At 35.8% G+C, this 18,613-nt stretch overlaps 1 protein-coding gene across 4 annotated transcripts in view; it reads left to right on the plus strand.

Annotated features, from left to right (window-relative positions):
• Positions 1-18,613, plus strand: part of LOC127627064 (src kinase-associated phosphoprotein 1-like) — a 75,923-nt gene that overhangs the window by 31,108 nt on the left and 26,202 nt on the right. For all 4 annotated transcript variants that reach the window (XM_052103283.1, XM_052103285.1, XM_052103284.1 and 1 more), the window contains 3 exons: positions 1,911-2,016; positions 2,908-2,933; positions 3,102-3,218. In XM_052103283.1, the coding sequence (XP_051959243.1) occupies positions 1,911-2,016; positions 2,908-2,933; positions 3,102-3,218 (249 nt within the window). The remainder of the gene's footprint in view (positions 1-1,910; positions 2,017-2,907; positions 2,934-3,101; positions 3,219-18,613) is intronic.

Consider the following 18,613-nt stretch of genomic DNA (forward strand, 5'->3'; position numbering starts at 1 on the left):
AACTAACAGCTTACAGACGGTCACTATGGTCACAGTTATAAAAACTTAGGACACTAAAGAGACCTTTCTACTGACTCTAAAATACAACAAAAGAAAGATGGCCAGGGTCCCTGTTCATCTTCGTGATCATGCCTTTGGCTTTCTGTATGGATGCATGAAGACTGCAGATGTGGCCAGGGCAATAAATTGCAATGTTCGTACTGTGAGATGCCTAAGACTACGCTACAGGGAGACAGGAAGGACATCTGATCATCCATGCAGTGGCAGAACACGTGTAACAAGACCTACACAGGATCAGTACATCCAAATATCACACCTGTGGGACAGGTACAGGATGGCAACAACAACTGCCAGAGTTAAACCAGGAACACACAATCCCTTCAGCAGTGCTCAGGCTGTCCACAATAGTCTGAGAGAGGCTGGACTGAGGGCTTGTAGGCCTGTTGTAAGGCAGGTCCTTACCAGACATCACTGAGAAAAATGTTGTCTATGGGCACAAACCAACCTTTGTTGGACCAGACAGGACTGTCAAAAATTGCTCTGTCTCACCAGTGTTGATTTTCAGACTATGATGGTCCAAGGAATGAGCATTACACTGAGCCCTGAACTCTGGAGCGGGATCGATTTGGAGGTGGAGGGTCCGTCATGGTCTGGGGCGGTGTGTCAAAGCATCATCGGACGGAGCTTGTTGTCATTGCAGACAATCTCAACGCTATGAGTTAGAGGGAAGACATCCTCCTCCCTCATGTGGTACCCTTCCTGCAGGCACATTCTGATATGACCCTCCAGCATGACAATATCACCAGCTATACTGCTCATTCTGTGCATGATTTCCTGCAAGACAGGAATGTCCGTGTTCAGCCATGGCCAGCGAAGAGCCCAGATCTCAATCCCTTTGAGCACGTCTGGGACCTGTTGGATCGGAGGGTGAGGGCTAGGGCCATTCCCCCCAAAAATGTCCGGGAACTTGCAAGTGCCTTGGTGGAAGAGTGGGGTAACATCTCACAGCAAGAACTGGCAAATCTGTTGCAGTCCATGAGGAGGAGATGCACTGGAGGACTTAATGCAGCTGGTGGCCACACCAGATACTGACTGTTACTTTTAATTTTGACCCTCTCTTTGTTCAACGGCAAATTATAACATTTCTGTTAGTCACATACCTGTGAAACTAGTTCAGTTTAGGTCTTAGTTGTTGAATCTTTTTATGTTCATACAAATATTTACACATGTTAATTTTGCGGAAAATAAAAGCAGTTGTAATTGAGAGGAGTTTCTTTTTTTGTACATGTATATATATATATATATATATATATATATATATATATATATTAGCATGTATCTCCTGTAATTTATACATTTTCACAGTTTAAACAGAGTTACAGTTGTTCTTCCAATCCATTGCAAACATGTCATATTTATAAGAGTTTATAGCTTATGTCCTTAATCCCTGACTACAGACCATTTTATGATTTCATGGCTTCGTTGTCTTTCATTATAATCTATGCTGTGATTACCCTAGAGGAAATTAATTTGTACAGAATGGTACTTTATGAATGCTGCCATCAGACTGGTATCTTTGTTCTTACACACAGACCGGATGACTATTGTTATCTGCGCATTCTGGCATCTATGTAATTTGCAAAAGGAGAACACTCCTTTTATGATTATTTGTCATTTGTACGATTAAACATTATATGTTTAAAAACATGCATCCCTTTTGCAGAAAAAAAAAACTGTATGTGGTAACTGACAAATGTTTCTTGTCCCACATTTTGAATACAAAAAGAAAGTTGTGGCAATTTTTTACAATTGTATTTCTTAAATATAATTTCAGAATTTTTGACATTTTGTTTGTGATTATTATTTGCTTATATCATTATTTTAACATACTTTACATCTATCTTTTTCAGACTGTGAGTTGTTTGTCTTTGAGATACTTCAGGATGAGAACCTTGGTGACGCAGCTCATGAATCAAGAGAAATACTCTTACAAAATTTTTATGTCATCCAAAAGAGGTGAGAGATGTCATAGTAAGTTTTATCCATGGCAAGTTTCAGAACTATATATACACACTCACTTAGCACTTTATTGGGAACACCTGTACACCTTCTTCATGCGATAATCTAATAATCATTAATCGTGTGGCAGCAGAAAAGTGCATAACATCATGCAGATATGGGTCAGGAGCTTCCATTAATGTTCACATCAACCATCAGATTGGGGAAAATGTGATCTCAGTGATTTCAACAATAGCATGATTGTTGGTGCCAAGTGGGCTGGTTTGAGTATTTCTATAATTGCTGGGAGTTTCCCACAAATTCATGTTCTACACAATAAAGATAACAAAAAGGTAATTTAGTATGGAAGCAAATTATTTCCAACATGAGGCTCTGAGCTCCAATTAGAACTACAAATGAAATACAAGAGTTAAATAGACAGGAAGTGAATTGCACAGTTCTTCTTTTGTTCTCTTTTTAGAGGCAAGGAGTAACAATTACAGTTCTTTGCCTGCTAAAGTGGTTTTGTGGTTTGTTGTGCTGAAACAAGGTGTTTGCAAGGAGAACAAGCATTTTTTTAAGCACTGGGTCACATGACAATTTAGCTGCTAAAGGTGATATTTGCAAACTCTGCAATGCATTACTCTACAGTTGCATGTGTTACAGATACACAGATATTCAACCTGTCACTTGATCTAACATCTCTTTAAATCTTTTAGAATTTGTAGTGCCACATTCATTGCAAAGCTGAAAAGTTATAGACTAAAAAGATCTAACTATAACAAGACTTCGATTGTTGCTGAATAAAACAATACATGGTTATTAATTTGATCCTTTATAAAAAGCTCTTCTTTGAAATCCCTTTTCAGAACAAAACACTTTCAAAACACATCCTCTCTTGTTTTACAGACATCCACAAGAATTTCCCCACAGATGTAAGTGAAAAGTTGTTGCATAATTCTAATTCATTGAATCATTGATGCTGTGTGGATCGCATCCATTCAGAACAGAACAAGAGTTCTTCAGAAAACAGCATTGTTTAATGTATTTTTTAATGTACTGTTTCATTCATTCATGTTTTAACTCTTATATTTAAATCCCAGTTGAATCCAGTCATGAGGATAGTTCAGATGACAACCAAAGCTCCAGTCTGGGACGCTCGGCCCCCTCAGATGATATGTCAATGGCCTCTGACTACCAGGAGGAAGGCGCCCCAGAGCGTGAGTACAAACCATTCTATGTGCATGTGTGTGGACATGTGGATTGTGTTTACTCATATGTCTAAGGCATGTAAGCCTTGATGAGTTGAGACAGGAAACTCCTCTAAAGCATCTTTAGCACATTCCTTAGAGCTGCCTTACCAGGGATGTGGGGATTTCATTGGTGTTGATGAAATACCCCAGTGGAGGTGTTTGGTAACAGATCACCCTCTAGTGGATTCCCACTACCCTTCTGCTGGCAATGGGAGGTGTGTGAAGGGGGAATGGGAAAGTGGTCTTTCACTTCCTTTGAAAGGGAATGAAAGGCTCCCTCTAGTGGCAGGACATCCGGATATCAAGTCTTTTTTGGTTATGTGTGCTTATTTTAAGGCATGGTGGGTCCTTGGGGTTAAGTTATGGTATGTTTGCACTATTTGCCAATGTGTAACTATGATGTTCAAATTTAATCTTTCTTGTCCTTCTGACACAAAGTACATTTCCACTGATGTATTCTAGAAATTGAAAAACATGAACTGGACTGAAATAAAAAATTTAGAGAGAGAGAGGGAGAGAGAGAGAGAGAGAGAGAGAGAGAGAGAGAGAGAGAGAGAGAGAGAGAGAGAGAGAGAGAGAGAGAGAGAGAAATTTAGACAGGTTGCAGTTTGAAAATGGCCAGTCAAAATCCGTGCATTGTGTTTGCTTTCTGGTGAGCTGTGCTGATTGATTTTTTACTAATGTGGGCAGTTTGCTGTTGCTTCAGGCCGGATCTGTGACTGATCATCCACAGCTCCACCATAACCAGCTGGTCTTGAAACTCAACACTGTACCTGAGGCGCATCTTATCTGTTTTTTATCAGTCATCATGCAACTAACCATTTTATGAGAAGGATCAAAAGAATGCAGCTTTGCAGAAAGGAGTAAAAAGAAAAGAAAAGAAATAATGGGGCATTCGATTCAATAGCATTGATCTCTAGTGACCACTCTGAGATGCTACTGTAATCCAATAAAAAGCAAAGACTATTTAGGACCCATTTGTACACATCCATGTCTTTTCTTCAGTTTCAGTTCTAACAGATTTGAAAATTGATCGGGGAAAAAAAAATGATGAGATAAAGAAAGTGAGATTAAGAGCTACACATTTATTAAAGAAAGACAGTGACTGAAAAATTCAGTTGCACTTTACAATAAGGTTTCATTTGTTAACATTAGTTAATGCATTAGGTATCATGAACAAACATTTTACAATATATTTGTTTCATCCTTTTTAAATCTTTGTATTTGTTAGTTAATAAAAATATAATGTTCATTGTTAGTTCATTGTTAGTTCATAGTTCATTAACAAATGTTAAATAATACAACTTTTGATTTGATTTAAAACTGATGTTTTTAACTAATGTTAACAAATGAAACCTTTTTGAAAAGTGTTACCACAAATTCTGTTGTTCTTATTTTGAATCTTTTTTTTTGTCCACTGACACAAAACTGCTCACCACCTGGGTAAAAATGTATTCTCTATCATCCCATTTTTGTAATTTAAGAAAATAGGGGGTCAAACCTGTATGTGTTCCTTTGATTCGGTGCTACCGCAAAAGGCATTTAAGTCAGAGAGGAGTAACTCAAAGAAGATATGCATCATGTCCCTCTTTTAATAAAGATAATGACCAACCAGGGCAAGTGCAGTTCAGGGTTCATGTTTAGTTCACCGATTGGAAATCTCACATCAAACCCTATGAGAGGACATTTGATATCTGAACGGAAAAGCATTTTAGAGCACATTAAATTAGAACAAGAGAGATTAATATATTTATGAAGATTAAGGTCCATATGTGCTCCCTTTTCTGCAATTTAAAATTCAGATTTACTTTATTTTCTCACTTGCTTTTTATTCAATAAGGACACTCCACGCTGGGAGCCTTTTAGATTTTTTTCTCTTTTCAACTCAAGTGAATGACAAAAAGCAAATGCATATGTGATGTGAATGAGCTGGTGTTCTTGCATGCTGATATTTTCAAATTTACCCCATCGTAATGGAGGGTAAATATAGTTCAGGCATTCAATTCTTCCTCCTTTACTCGCTCTGTGATGTCACATGCTTGCTTGTGTGAGGAAGGGAAATTGACTGTGTCTGCTTGTGCTCTAACCTGAGTGGAGGACGTGGGAGCTGCTGACTCGTTGGTGGGAGGAGTCAGTGTTATTTCATTTAGCCAGGGCTGCCTCCCCATCTCCAGAGGGAGGTTTGACACCAGATTTGTTATAGCTGACAGGAACAGATGGGCGCTCTATTGTCAGGGCCCATGTCTGTATGGTAATGTGAACTGAGTTTCACCCGCAGACCGCATGGTTGACCCCACCGTGCCTGCAGCCTTGTCTGGATGACAGCAGCCTTGCAGCCGAGGATGGGAAGCCCAGGGCAGGAGGAGCCTCAGAGTGGGATGGATATTTTGCCAGGTCAAGTTTAGGAAATGCTAAAGATTGAATTGCTATGAATTGCCTAAGAGGTAGATGTTTATGCCTGGGGTAATTATTGAAATTATAAAAAGAGAATTTTATGTTGCAGTGATTTACAAATGCAAGACGTCAGATCCACCGATCATTTCAATAATAAAAAATATAGCAGAAAAGGTATATGGTTTGTCAGTCTGACAGGAGTTTGTATGTTTAAGAGGCTATATCAATGTATGGGCTATCAAAGGCTGCACATGCTCTGGGCTCTTTGTGTTCCCTGACTTGATTTATGTTCAGAAACAAAAGTCCCTCTCGCTCCTGTTATCTTACTCCACCACAGCTCTACAGACAAGGCTTGAGAAGCCAATCAGAGTGAAGCCAAGGATTCAGAGTTAAGTTGTTTCTTTATCACAAATTAGATCATCAAGATGTAAATTTGATTTTTTCCAAGATCTTACAGGCTCTAAATTAATGGTTGTGTTGGTTAGAAAATGGATTGGTGTACTGTAATTAATCTCTGGAGAGTCTAAAAAGAGCTTGCATCGATGAAAAAGACATTTTAGCCTGGCAATTAAGCGGCCACTCAAAAAACTAATGTGACCAGCCTAACATGCAAATCTATTGTGTCATCTTCATCATCATCATCATGGTTTTTGTCAATATTTTCAACAGTGCTCTGTCCTGCAGCCTCACTCTATTCTTTCATCTCTTTGTCTTTGTCTTCTTCTGTTCTTCTAGAACTCATGCTTGAGAATGCAATATAAAACATGCAGTGGCATGTGGACAAACAGAGGGAGATCATGTGACTGCAATAGATACCGACAATCACCGTAATAACACAGGTGGAGAAATAGAAAGTCACATGATCATTAAAATTTCCCAATTTTTACTCAATCTGGGTAAAACACATATATATGTACATAATTGATAACAAAAATATAAAAAAACATACTTTTTAAAGAAAACAATTACATGTGATGGGTCACACATGCAGTTCTGGGAACACTCGATTATAGTTATCATTTTAACAGTAGTAGTGTACATGTAATGTCTTGTTAATCATAATATAAATTAAAGGAACAGTTCACATTTACTTTCATGCCCTCATGGCATCCCAGATGTTTATGACTTTCTTTATTCTGCGGAACACAAACACAGAATTGTGAATGATGACCAAAATTTTGAAGCTCCTAATCACATAAATGCAGTATAAAAGTAATCCATAAGGCTCCAGTGGTTAAATCCAAATCTTCAGAAGTGATATAAGTGTGGGTGAGAAACCGATCAGTATTTAGGTCATTTTATTTTATACTATAAACACACTTTCACATTCTTCTTCTTCTTCTTTTGTTTTTGGTGATTTACATTCTTCATACATATTGCCACCTACTGGGCAGGGAGGAAACTATATATAGTAAATATTGATCGGTTTCTCAACCACACTTATCATATCATTTTTGAAGACATGAATTTAACCACTGGAGTCTTATGGATTACTTTTATGCTGCCTTTATCTGCTTTTTATCTGAGTTTTATTTTCAAAAGCTCAATGTGGTTAAGATCCATAACATGCTTCTCCAATTATCTGTTGTCCAATGTCTGTGTTTCTTTGCCCACTCAAACCTTTTCTGTTTGTTTTCCTGTTTCAAAAGTGGTTTTCTTTGCAATTCTTCCCATAAGGCCTGCACCATTAAGTCTTTTCTTTACTGTTGTACATGAAACTGGTGTTGAGCGGGTTGAATTAAATGAAGCTGTCAGCTGAGGATATGTGAGGTGTCTATTTCTCAAACTAGAGACTCTGATGTACTTATCCTCTTGTTTAGTTGTACATCTGGCCTTCCACATCTCTTTCTGTCCTTGTTAGAGCCAGTTGTCCTTTGTCTTTGAAGACTGTAGTGTACAACTCTGTATGAAATCTTCAGTTTTTTGGCAATTTCAAGCATTGTATAGCTTCATTCCTCAAAACAATGATTGACTGACGAGTTTCTAGAGAAAGATGTTTTGTTTTTTTGCCTTTTTGAACTAATGTTGACCTAAAGACATGCCAGTCTATTGTATACTGTGGCAACTCAAAAACAAACACAAATACAATGTTAAGCTTTCAACTGCCTTCTGAAACAAAAAAAGCTGTATATTATTCCAAACATTTGGCTGCCTGTGTATATATACAGCTCTGGAAATAATTAAGGGATCACTGCAAAATTATCAATTTCTCTGGATTTACTATTTATAGGTATGTGGTGAATTTTTTTTGTTTTATTCTATAAAGTACTGACAACATTTTTTCCCAAATTTCAAATAACAATATTGTCATTTAGAAAATGACAACTGTTCAATATATATATATATATAAAAAAGTGTTTTAAGACTTCAAATAATGCAAATAAAACAAGTTCATCTTCACGTTTAAACAACACAACACCAATGTTTTAACTTAGGAAGAGTTCAGAAATCAATATATGGTGGAATAACCCTGATTTCCAATCACAGCTTACATGCGTCATGGCATGCAATCTACCGGTCTTTCACATTGCTGCTTTCTCAAGTTTTTACTTTACCATATACTGCAATATGTATACTAGCGGTCAAAAGATTTGAAACTTGAAATGTTGCTCATCTTAAAAATCTTTTGATCTGAAGGTGTGCTTAAATGTTTGAAATTAGTGCCACCATTTTAATTTATTTCATTATAAAACTACAATTTAATAATAATAATTAAAAAAAAAAAAACATTTTGGAAATTGATGACTTGGACCAAATAATAAAGAAAAGCAGCCAATAAGTGCCCAACATAGATGGGAACTCCTTCAATACTGTTTAAAAAGCATCCCAGGGTGCCTCATGAAGTTGGTTGAGAAAATGTCAAGAGTACATGTCTGCAAATTCTAGGCAAAGAGTGACTACTTTGAAGATGCTAAAATATAACATAGTTATTACACACACACACACACACACACACACACACACACACACACACACACACACACACACACACACACACACACACACACACACACACACACACACATATATATGCAGTATATGGTAAAGTAACTACCTCTTAAACAATTATCAGTTTTTACTGTAGCATTTTTACTTTTATTTTTTTTACAGTTAAGATAGGAATGGTTGTCTGCTGGTAGCCTCTTAACTCCATCTCTTAAGCATAAGGCCTTTTGCTGTGAGTGCCCAAGTTTTGAGGACCCTACAGTAAACTTTTGACCCCCAGGTCTTGTTCTGGCCATTTCATGACCTGTCTGAACTCTGTCTAGGGCAACTGTGTCTACATTATTGACCTCTGTTGCCGTAGCAACAGCACAGCTCAAATAAAGTTTCCATGGCTGGGACTTTATTATCGTTTTTGAAAACCAAATTTCTAGATCTGCTTCATTAATTAATTACAGTTTTTTTTTAATTCAACCATAAAAAATGCATCCATTCATTCTGGTTATCATCCATGAATTTCCCCCAACCACAATTAATATTCCTATGTTCTTTTTTGCAGTTAATAAAAGTAAAGTAAGGCATCGGCAGGCTTCACATGGCATGTTAAATGTCTCTGGTGAAGATGACACCATCTTTTCCCTTTCTTCCTCTGCCCTGTCGTTTTCCCACCCCCTGACTCCCTCCGCATTAATTACTTGAAATAGACACAATATTAGACCCAAGCATCCTTAGTGCATCACTGCTTCTGCAATAGGGGTTCATAAGTTCACTCCACTCTCTCAGAACGCTATAATGATGCTGCAGATGCTGATATTTGCTCTCTCTCTATCTCGCTTCTCCCTCACTCTCCATTTGTAATTTCACTGTTTTCCCCAAACACACTCTCACTTTTCCTCCTGCCCAGTGAACTGACAATTGTGAAGAGATTTTCAACAGTTAAAGTCATATCAGTGTCAGTCACCCTATTAATTGTGCAATGATGAGTCAACAGAGCATAAATCACTGTATTCATCATGCATTTTCTCTTAATATACATCAAAGAAAAATGGCATCTATGTTGAATATTATATTTAAAGGCTTTGTAAAAGTTACTGTGGGTGAGAATAGGAGGTATTTCATGATTTACAATGTAAGAAACAAGCAGAGTAGGAAGTCAACATTGAGTGTCTAATCTTCTTTGCAGCCTGTCAGTATCTCAGACAAATGGCAAAATGATTCAATGCTGTGGGTTCAGCTAGAGGTTAGCTTTCCCAGGTACCTGCAACACTCTCTCTCTCTCTCTCTCTCTCTCTCTCTCTCTCTCTCTCTCTCTCTCTCTCGCTTCTCTCCCGCTTACCCATCTTGCAAATGAGAATTTGATTTTTCTCTCCACTGGATTCCATTTCTGGAGATTGATGAAGTTTCGATACAAGGCCCAGGTGGTCTGACGCTTTCATTGGGAAACAAATGAAAGTGTGTGTGTGCTAGTCTGTACACCCACTGTTCAGATGTCTTTGGTGTGTCTGTTTTTAGTTTTAGTTGAATGGAGATTTGCTCTTGGCAAACATTGTTGCTTGCATTCTTAATATTAATAGTTCTAAAAAGGTGTTTTTGGGCACATGAGTATTTTATACAAGAAATGAAACATCACTACTAAAGAACTTTTTTTTTTTTATCTCTGTATTTACCAATACAAGCATTTGACATTTCTGTCTCTTTGAGGTTTTATAGTCTTACAGCAGTGTTTGAATGCTTTCACATATTTAAAATGACCAGAGGAGCTGTTTTTCAGTTAAATGTCTTTCTACTAGATGATTTGTCAGCTTATGAAGGTATCATTTATCTGTCCAAAAATGGAAAATATTATCTAAATTGTGCAATTTGCCATATATTTTCCACTGAGTGCGGAGACATGTAATAATAATCATAAAAAGGTTTTGGCTTGGTCCTGGATTTGAGTAAGGATCTTGATGAGTGAAAGGCTATATTTAAATTTGGAAGATTTAGGCTGGACTGGTAATGCATATTCTATCAGTAACCACTGAACCAAATCATTATCATGATGACTGACATAATATGAATGATTCCAAAGTACAACAGCAAAAACCCTCCTGTTGTTGTCACAAGATGAGCATTTACTTTGGAGTGATTATTTTTGATACAACAATGCATGGCTGCAGTCTAAAAGCATATTTAGCCAACACAAACACTTATACTGCTTTTTTAAGTTTTTATAGTTGGAAAAAATGACTTCAGCTTTTTGTATATGAAAAACGTTACATTATTTTAAATAACTTACAGATGTGTAACTGTTGGCGGCGGCAGTCCTACCGTTTAACATTTGAAGCTTTGAACTTTCTATTTACACGAATTTGCTTTAAATCCTGCATTGCATAATGTGTGGGCCACTTTACATCCAGGCGCATTAGGGCTACTTTAAAAGTATTTAAGTATTTAGAAGGTGATGATTAAACGTTTTGACTATTTCATAATAATTGTGAATAATAAATGTAAACAGGCCGAGACCAACGAAACAGCTGGTTCATTGCGCATAAAGAGCAGAAAAATGACCAAAAACACGCATTAACCCCCCAAAATATAAATAAATAAAATTATGTAAATGCATTTTTACATGCAAACGAAATATGACAACGCACAGAGCAAAGGTTAGAATAATGAATGCATTTTAACATGTCAATAATGGTATTTTATAGCATTAAAAAATATTATTATGATTCATCTAGACCTATCGAATATCTTTGGGAAAGTTTTAACAAAGCCCGTCCTTGTGTTGATTTTATTAGTTACTGTCCATATTTAAGGCTTTTTGTTATTTCTTTATTTAGAACTATTTGTTGTTATTATTTAGTCTAAGTTAGAATAAGCTAGCTTAAAATATTTCAACATAATCAGTCAGCTTTATTAACTCAAGTGCACAATTTTGCCATTATATTGTGATTTCTTTCTAGTAATCAAGAGGGATGTCTCGTGCCTATCTTACAAAATAATATGACTTTATCTACAAACGATTACATTTTCCAAATCGAATAAAAAGACTATTTGGCTTGAACCTAATAGTCAAACTTTAAATTCCCTGTTTTTGTCCTTTAGGCCTACAGTCAACACGCTCAATTTAGAACAGAGATATGTTATTATTTTATTATGTCATTTGGATATTATTATTATTCGTTTTTTTATATTCTATTATAATTGTATTATAATTCTATATTTATTACATTGCATTACTTTACAACAATGTACTAAATGACAATACTCGAAGTTCAGTCCTCTTCAAAAGAAACAGGCCAATATTCACCTTCCCTTTACACGACGCCCCCTGGTGGGCTTTTAGCTTTTACCAGATATTTTTTTTTTCAATTATTATTCTTTTTATTTTCAGATAAGCTAAATGATTATAGGGAATCACGTTATAGGCCTACTATCGATTTTTAAATTTTTTTAATCCAACATCGGGTCATTTTCACGCACTCATTCTCTGTTAAATAAAGCAGACGCACAATAGATTTGCTGGAGTTTATCAGGCAGTCATAAATACCAGTTTGGCACACATGTATGTGAAACGTAAACAAACACATCAAACTTTACGACCCGTGCTGCATTGCTGATTTCATCGATGCGCGATATCATGAATCTTGATTTATCCTCTTCCGATAGGTACTCGACACGTGCTGGCATATTTCATAGGTCTCATAAACGGTTCTAAACATCATATAAACATCTTATATATATATATGATACATATAATGTATATGTATATTCACACTGTAAATAGTAATCTCAAATTGTAAAAATATATAGTTTACTCAACTTAAACTTAAGTTTGTAATATTCTTACTAGTTTTAATTAAGTTACCGTTACACTCTAAATCCTCTAAAAAAGTTGTCATTATTAAAAACATTTAAGTGGTCCTATAAAACAGTACTTGAAATGTCACATTTTGAATTCATAACTCAAATATTTACATTCTTTAAAATGTGGCTTTACTAAAAAGTAAAAGTACTTAATTTAATATATAAAAATGTGTACTACAAACTAAAAATGATCAAGTTCAAAATATGACCCATAATACATGGCTCTTGAATAAATTATTTAGATTTGGTCAAAACAAGGGAACTTATGTAGAAAATGTATGATTTTTTTATTTTAAATATATATATATAAATAGTCTATATAAATATAGACTATTGATGTATTTTTGTAGCTGCTTGATCATTTAGATTTTTGTGAAGTCACCATGAGGGTGGTTACCTCTGGTGAACTTGGAGTCTGTTAAGTTAAACTCAATTTTCTTTACTCAATTGTATTTTACAAAAGTGCAGATTTATATGCACTAAGAAGTACTGCATAGTCTAATGTACATATGGCTAATAGAGTCATAATTTTTCTTATACTATTTAATACATGTTATAAAAAATCAAAACGTACTTTAATCACAAATGAGTTAAGAGTTAAGTTTACTTGTAATTAGTCAACGTTACTTAAAAAATATGTTTAGTTTACTTGAGCTAAATTCTAAGTAAGGTCAACTAATTAGATTTTACAGTGTGTCTCTCTCTATATATATTAAACGGGCAGTGAATTGTACTGAATTGTTCAGTGATATTTTTGTGGAGGCTAATTTTTGTAAAGTGTTATTTTATCTTTCTTTTTCCTTGAAGCTCGATCAAATGCACTTGCATTTAAATCCTCTCCTCATTCAAAATAATAGTTCATTAATCGAATATTGTGAATGGATCCAAAATTATATTGAATGGTTTTTAGAAGTAACAACAACAGTAATGCAATGTTGTATTTAAAATAGATAAATAAATAGGAATTAGGAATAGGAATAAAAAGGAATTAGAATATGTGGCACACAGTCTTTAACACTGCATTTAATGACACGATGTCTAAATATATATATATATATATATATATATATATATATATATATATATATATATATATATATATATATATATATATATACAGTACTGTGCAAAAAATGTTGCATAGTGAGGATGTCTTCAAAAATAATGACATAAATAGTTTTAATTTATCAATTAATATCATACAAAATCCAGTAAACAAAAAGCTAAATTAATATTTGGTGTGACCAGCTTTGCCTTCAAAACAGCAGCAATTCTACTAGATACACCTGGACACAGTTTTTTGTTGTTGTTGGCAGATAGGATGTTTCAAGCTTCTTGGAGAATTCACCACATTTCTTCTATCTATTTCGGCTGTCTCAGTTGCTTTTGTCTCTTCATGTAATCTCAGACTTACTCGATGTTCAGTGGGGTCTCTGTGGGGCCATGCAATCTGTTGCAGAGCACCCTCTTCTTCAATATCTTTCTATTTGCAAAAATTAATGATTGGGAGTCTAACATTTATATTTCCTATTGACACACTAAATCCGAAGATATAAATAACCATCTTAAGACAAATGCTTTTGCGTAACATCTTATGTGCCTAAAACATTTGCACAGTACTATATATATCTGTCTCAACACAATTGTTCAGAGTGGTTACCGTCGACTTTGTCAGTTTGAACCAGTCTGGCCATTCTCTGTTGACCTCTCTCATCAACAAGGTGTTTTTGTCTGCAGAACTGCCGCTCACTGGATGTTTTTTTTTGTTTGTTTTTGGCACCATTAGTATATTCTAGAGACTGTTGAGTGTGAAAAATCCCAGGAGATCAGCAGTAACAGAAATACCCAAACCAGCCCACCTAGCACCAACAAACATGTCATGGTATTAATAACTGAGACATTTTTTTTTCCCAATTCTGATGGTTGATGTGAAGATTAACTGAAGCTCCTGATCTGTATCTACATGATTTTATGCACTGCACTGCTGCCACATGATTGGATCATTTGATAATCGCATGGATGATTTTTGGTGCCAGACGGGCTGGTTTGAGTATTTCTGGGATTTTCACAATCAGCATTTTCTAGACTTTATCCATAATGGTGCCAAAAACCAAAAACATCCAGTGAGCGGCAGTTCTGTGGATGGAAACACCTTGTTGATAAGAGAGGTCAATAGAGAATGGCCAGACTGTTTCAAACTGACAAAGTCTACAGTAACTCAGAGAACCGCTCTGTGCAATTGCGGTGAGAAGAATATCATCAGAATGCTATTGTGAGATGTAGACACAATTTTGGCGGCACAAGGGGGACCTACACAATATTAGGCCAGTGGTTTTAATGTTACGGCTGATCAGTGTATATATATATGAAAACAACTTCATTTAAAATTTCATTTTTAATCTTCATTTTGTTAAATACAAAAAATTATTGAAGTAAAAATTGTATGACAGACCATTGTATATTATATAGACATAGTATATGGATGCCACTGATTTATTTATAAAAATATTTTTTTTTCAAATGGAGTTTTTAGAATTTATTTCAAATAGGATGTTGGTCATAATTCTCGCTAAAATAACTCTCACTTATTTTAAATAGTATATTCTTGTTATTTGGTCAATTTTTCTTGCAATGGCTTTAACCAGTGGCAACATTTACCTGAATTCCAAGCTTTCTCATGCCTCAGCTCCACTAGTTTAAGTACATTTCCATATCTCACTGAACAAATTTTTCTTTGCAGAAGTGTGTGATGATGACACTGCTTTCGAGTCATATCTCCTCTGGCTGTTGCACCCCAATCCACCTCTCAGCTGTCTCATGATTATGGTATTTGCAGTTAAGCTTTTGAATGGATGTCATAATGTATGGGGGTAAAATTTATAGGGCTCTGGGCTCTCTACGGTGGGCCCTCTTTGCTTTCCCTACTCATTGCCGGACTATAAATTCTCTTCTTGTATGGTACGGTTCGTCAGAAGAGGAACAATGTTGTGGCACTTAAGCATGCTAAATGGTTTCCCACATAATGTGTGAAGCTCACAATTGCACCTTTAAACAGAGATTGAAAGGTCCATTCTGAAATCTTGTAAATATTAAGTAATACTGCAAAATTGTTCAGGGGCTACATGATTTCAGGTCTCTTGTTGTGAATAAAAGATCCTTTTCATTCAGATCAAATCAGTTCTTGTTAAGGCCAATTTAGAGAGGTGATGCTCAATTGAGCCATCCACCTAGAGATCGTTCTCTCTCAATCCCCTCCCCACTATTGCCGGTTCCTCTTTTTTCACACCCTTCCGATATTTGCTATGTGCAGGCATTGCACAGATGCGACTACTTTTGCCTTTAATGAGGAAAAATGTATCAATTTACTGTTCTCTGTGTGCAGTTTGCGTAGTGGTGTGTGTGTGTGTGTGTGTGTGTGTGTGTGTGTGTGTGTGTGTGTGGGGTGAAGCTCTGAGTGCTCCTTTTTCTGATCGAGTGCTGTACAAAATAGCACAGTATTCCCACTCTCTCCATCTCTCCCTGATCAGCATTCCTTCCCTGCCTCTCCCATAGACCCCCCAGGGATCCTCATGCTCTCTGTTTCACCTCATTTCTGAGGTTCACACCGAGGTCAGCCAAAGGCCCATGCGTCCCAAGCGTCCCATGTACACAGCAGTTTTGTTGCTGAAAGATATGAGAAGAGCCACTGATGTGATACCACTGATTTCTTGCACTGTTTTGAATATGGATTATATATATATATATATATATATATATATATATATATATACATATATACACACACACACACACACACACACACACACACACACACATACACATACACATACACATACACACACACACACACACACACAATAGTTCAATATATAATGTTTACTTAATTATAAATAGTTATCTTTAGATAATAATAAATAATATATCTTTTTTACATAATTTAGTTACTACTATTAACTAATATGGAAACATGATTATCCAATCAGTAAGTAATAGCAAATTGTTGACTGAGGTAGTTCACTGTTAGGTAATCAATAATTACTTAATTTGATTAGAGAACTATCGACTAACTATGGCTAATTTAAAATAACTACTAATTAATTACAAATCAGAACATAAACATGTGTCTAAAATGTGAATGATTATATTTTTATTGTGAACAAGTTCATGCAAAATCTGTTCATTATTCCAAACTTTTGCCTGTATACATACATATATATATATATTACTGTATGTATGTATGTATCATATGGTCTGTGACTATGTATACTATATATATACTACACAATACTATGTAGCCATAACTTCTCAAGAACCCTTCCAAGAGTGCACACAGTATTCGGCATTTGATCAATCAATTATGCTTTTTTTCATTACTCATTCTCTCTTTATGAACAAATCCCTACACAGATTTTTCTGTGTCAATTTGGCATTTGGACTAGAACTGAAACTGAAATGTGTCAGCTTAACAACATTTTGCAAAATGAACAACATTTTACCCCATTTAAGTCTTTACCAGACCATTGCACCTATCACTACTGACTGACTGTGCCTGTCTTTGTCTCATAGCCAAACTGTGATGCTATAAAATGGTGGGGTAAATTAACTTCCATGGGTTCTTAATCAAATTTTTATAGCTGGATCAACTCATAACGTCACCTGTAATCGCAATATTAGATATGTTGGTATGTTAAATGCACACAGATGCACAGAGCCCTTACTTTCATAATCAGATATGAATAACTGATATGAGCCCATGAGGAAAAGTAATTAAATAGTATATGAGGTTGTTTGTTTACCGCTCATTTGAGACCCCCTGCTTTTGCCATCAAATTAGTTTTTTATGTCATTGTTACTGAAGGGTTCTCTGCAGAATGAGCCCGTAAGGAGTAAACACGGAAGCCCATTGGTAGTGGCAGGCTGTGTGCTGTGGAGTGATGGGAGTAGTCTGACCTGGAACTGTGCCTACCTCCATGCTGTGGAAAGGGGGGTGGGGGGTTCTCTGGTATCCTGCCGCGCTCTTCTCGTGGCATCAGTCCCTGCTCTCATGCTGCCATGGCACTGATGAACGTCCTCCTGCGTGGCACGCTCAATGCCTCACTCCACCAATCTCAGCCTGCCACATCGCAGTGGCTGTGCCATGCATCACCACAAAGCTTCTAGCAGCCGCAGAGAGCGCCTGGAGGAAAGTCATTAGCTTTGTGTCGTTGCTTTTCTCCTCTTCCGAAATCAACTCCTTTTTACAGAGTGAACAAAATTAAAGGATTATTTGGCGGTGATAACAAGTTAAGCTCACTCAACAGCATTTGTGGCATATAATGATTACCATAAATTTGTTTTACTTGTCCCTCCTTAACATAAATAAATAAATAAATCTAGGTTAAAGTGAGACACTTACAATGGAAGTGAATAGGGCCAATTTTTTGAGATTTTAAAGGCAGAAATGTGAAACTTATAATTTTATAAAACCACTTACATTCATTCTTCTGTTAAAACACATGTCAAAAGAAAATTGTAAAAAGAAAAATTACGAAAAGTCGTAATCTTTAGGGTTTACAGCGTTACATTGTCATGGCAAAGAAGTTGAAAATGTGTATATAACTATACAGAAAAGGTTAGTAAGTGATTTTAACACACTAAAATTACATAAACATATATTTTATTTACATCTTGTGTCTATACTTTTTATTTGAATGTTTACGGTTTGGCCCCATTCACTTCCATTGAAAGTGCCTCACTAGAACCCAGATTCTTTGTTTTTTTTTTTTTAAGAAAAGCTGGGATGACATTAGCCTATGCCACAAATGCTGTCGATCAAGCTTAACTTGTTTTGAACCGGGAATTTTCCTTTAAGTCTGCAAATCGAAAAGCAAATTTATAAGTACTTAGGTAGTTTTGAAAGTTTTGATAAAAGTATTTACCCATGCTCCTTTTATATTTAAATTCAAACTATGCTCTAAACATTTCTCATGGATGTATTTTCAAACCAATGAATATACAAACAACATGGAGAAAATAAATGAAGTTGTAAAAAGCTTAATAACACGAAGCCTCTGAGAATAATGGTGATGTAACACTCTGAAATATTCATAAACATCCATGGCACATTTAAATGGAAATGATTGGCCTGATGCTAATTAAGCAGGTGTAATGCAAGGATTGAGACTTAAGAAACC

Source organism: Xyrauchen texanus, chromosome 33, assembly GCF_025860055.1.
Source record: "Xyrauchen texanus isolate HMW12.3.18 chromosome 33, RBS_HiC_50CHRs, whole genome shotgun sequence".
Taxonomy (NCBI): domain Eukaryota; kingdom Metazoa; phylum Chordata; class Actinopteri; order Cypriniformes; family Catostomidae; genus Xyrauchen; species Xyrauchen texanus.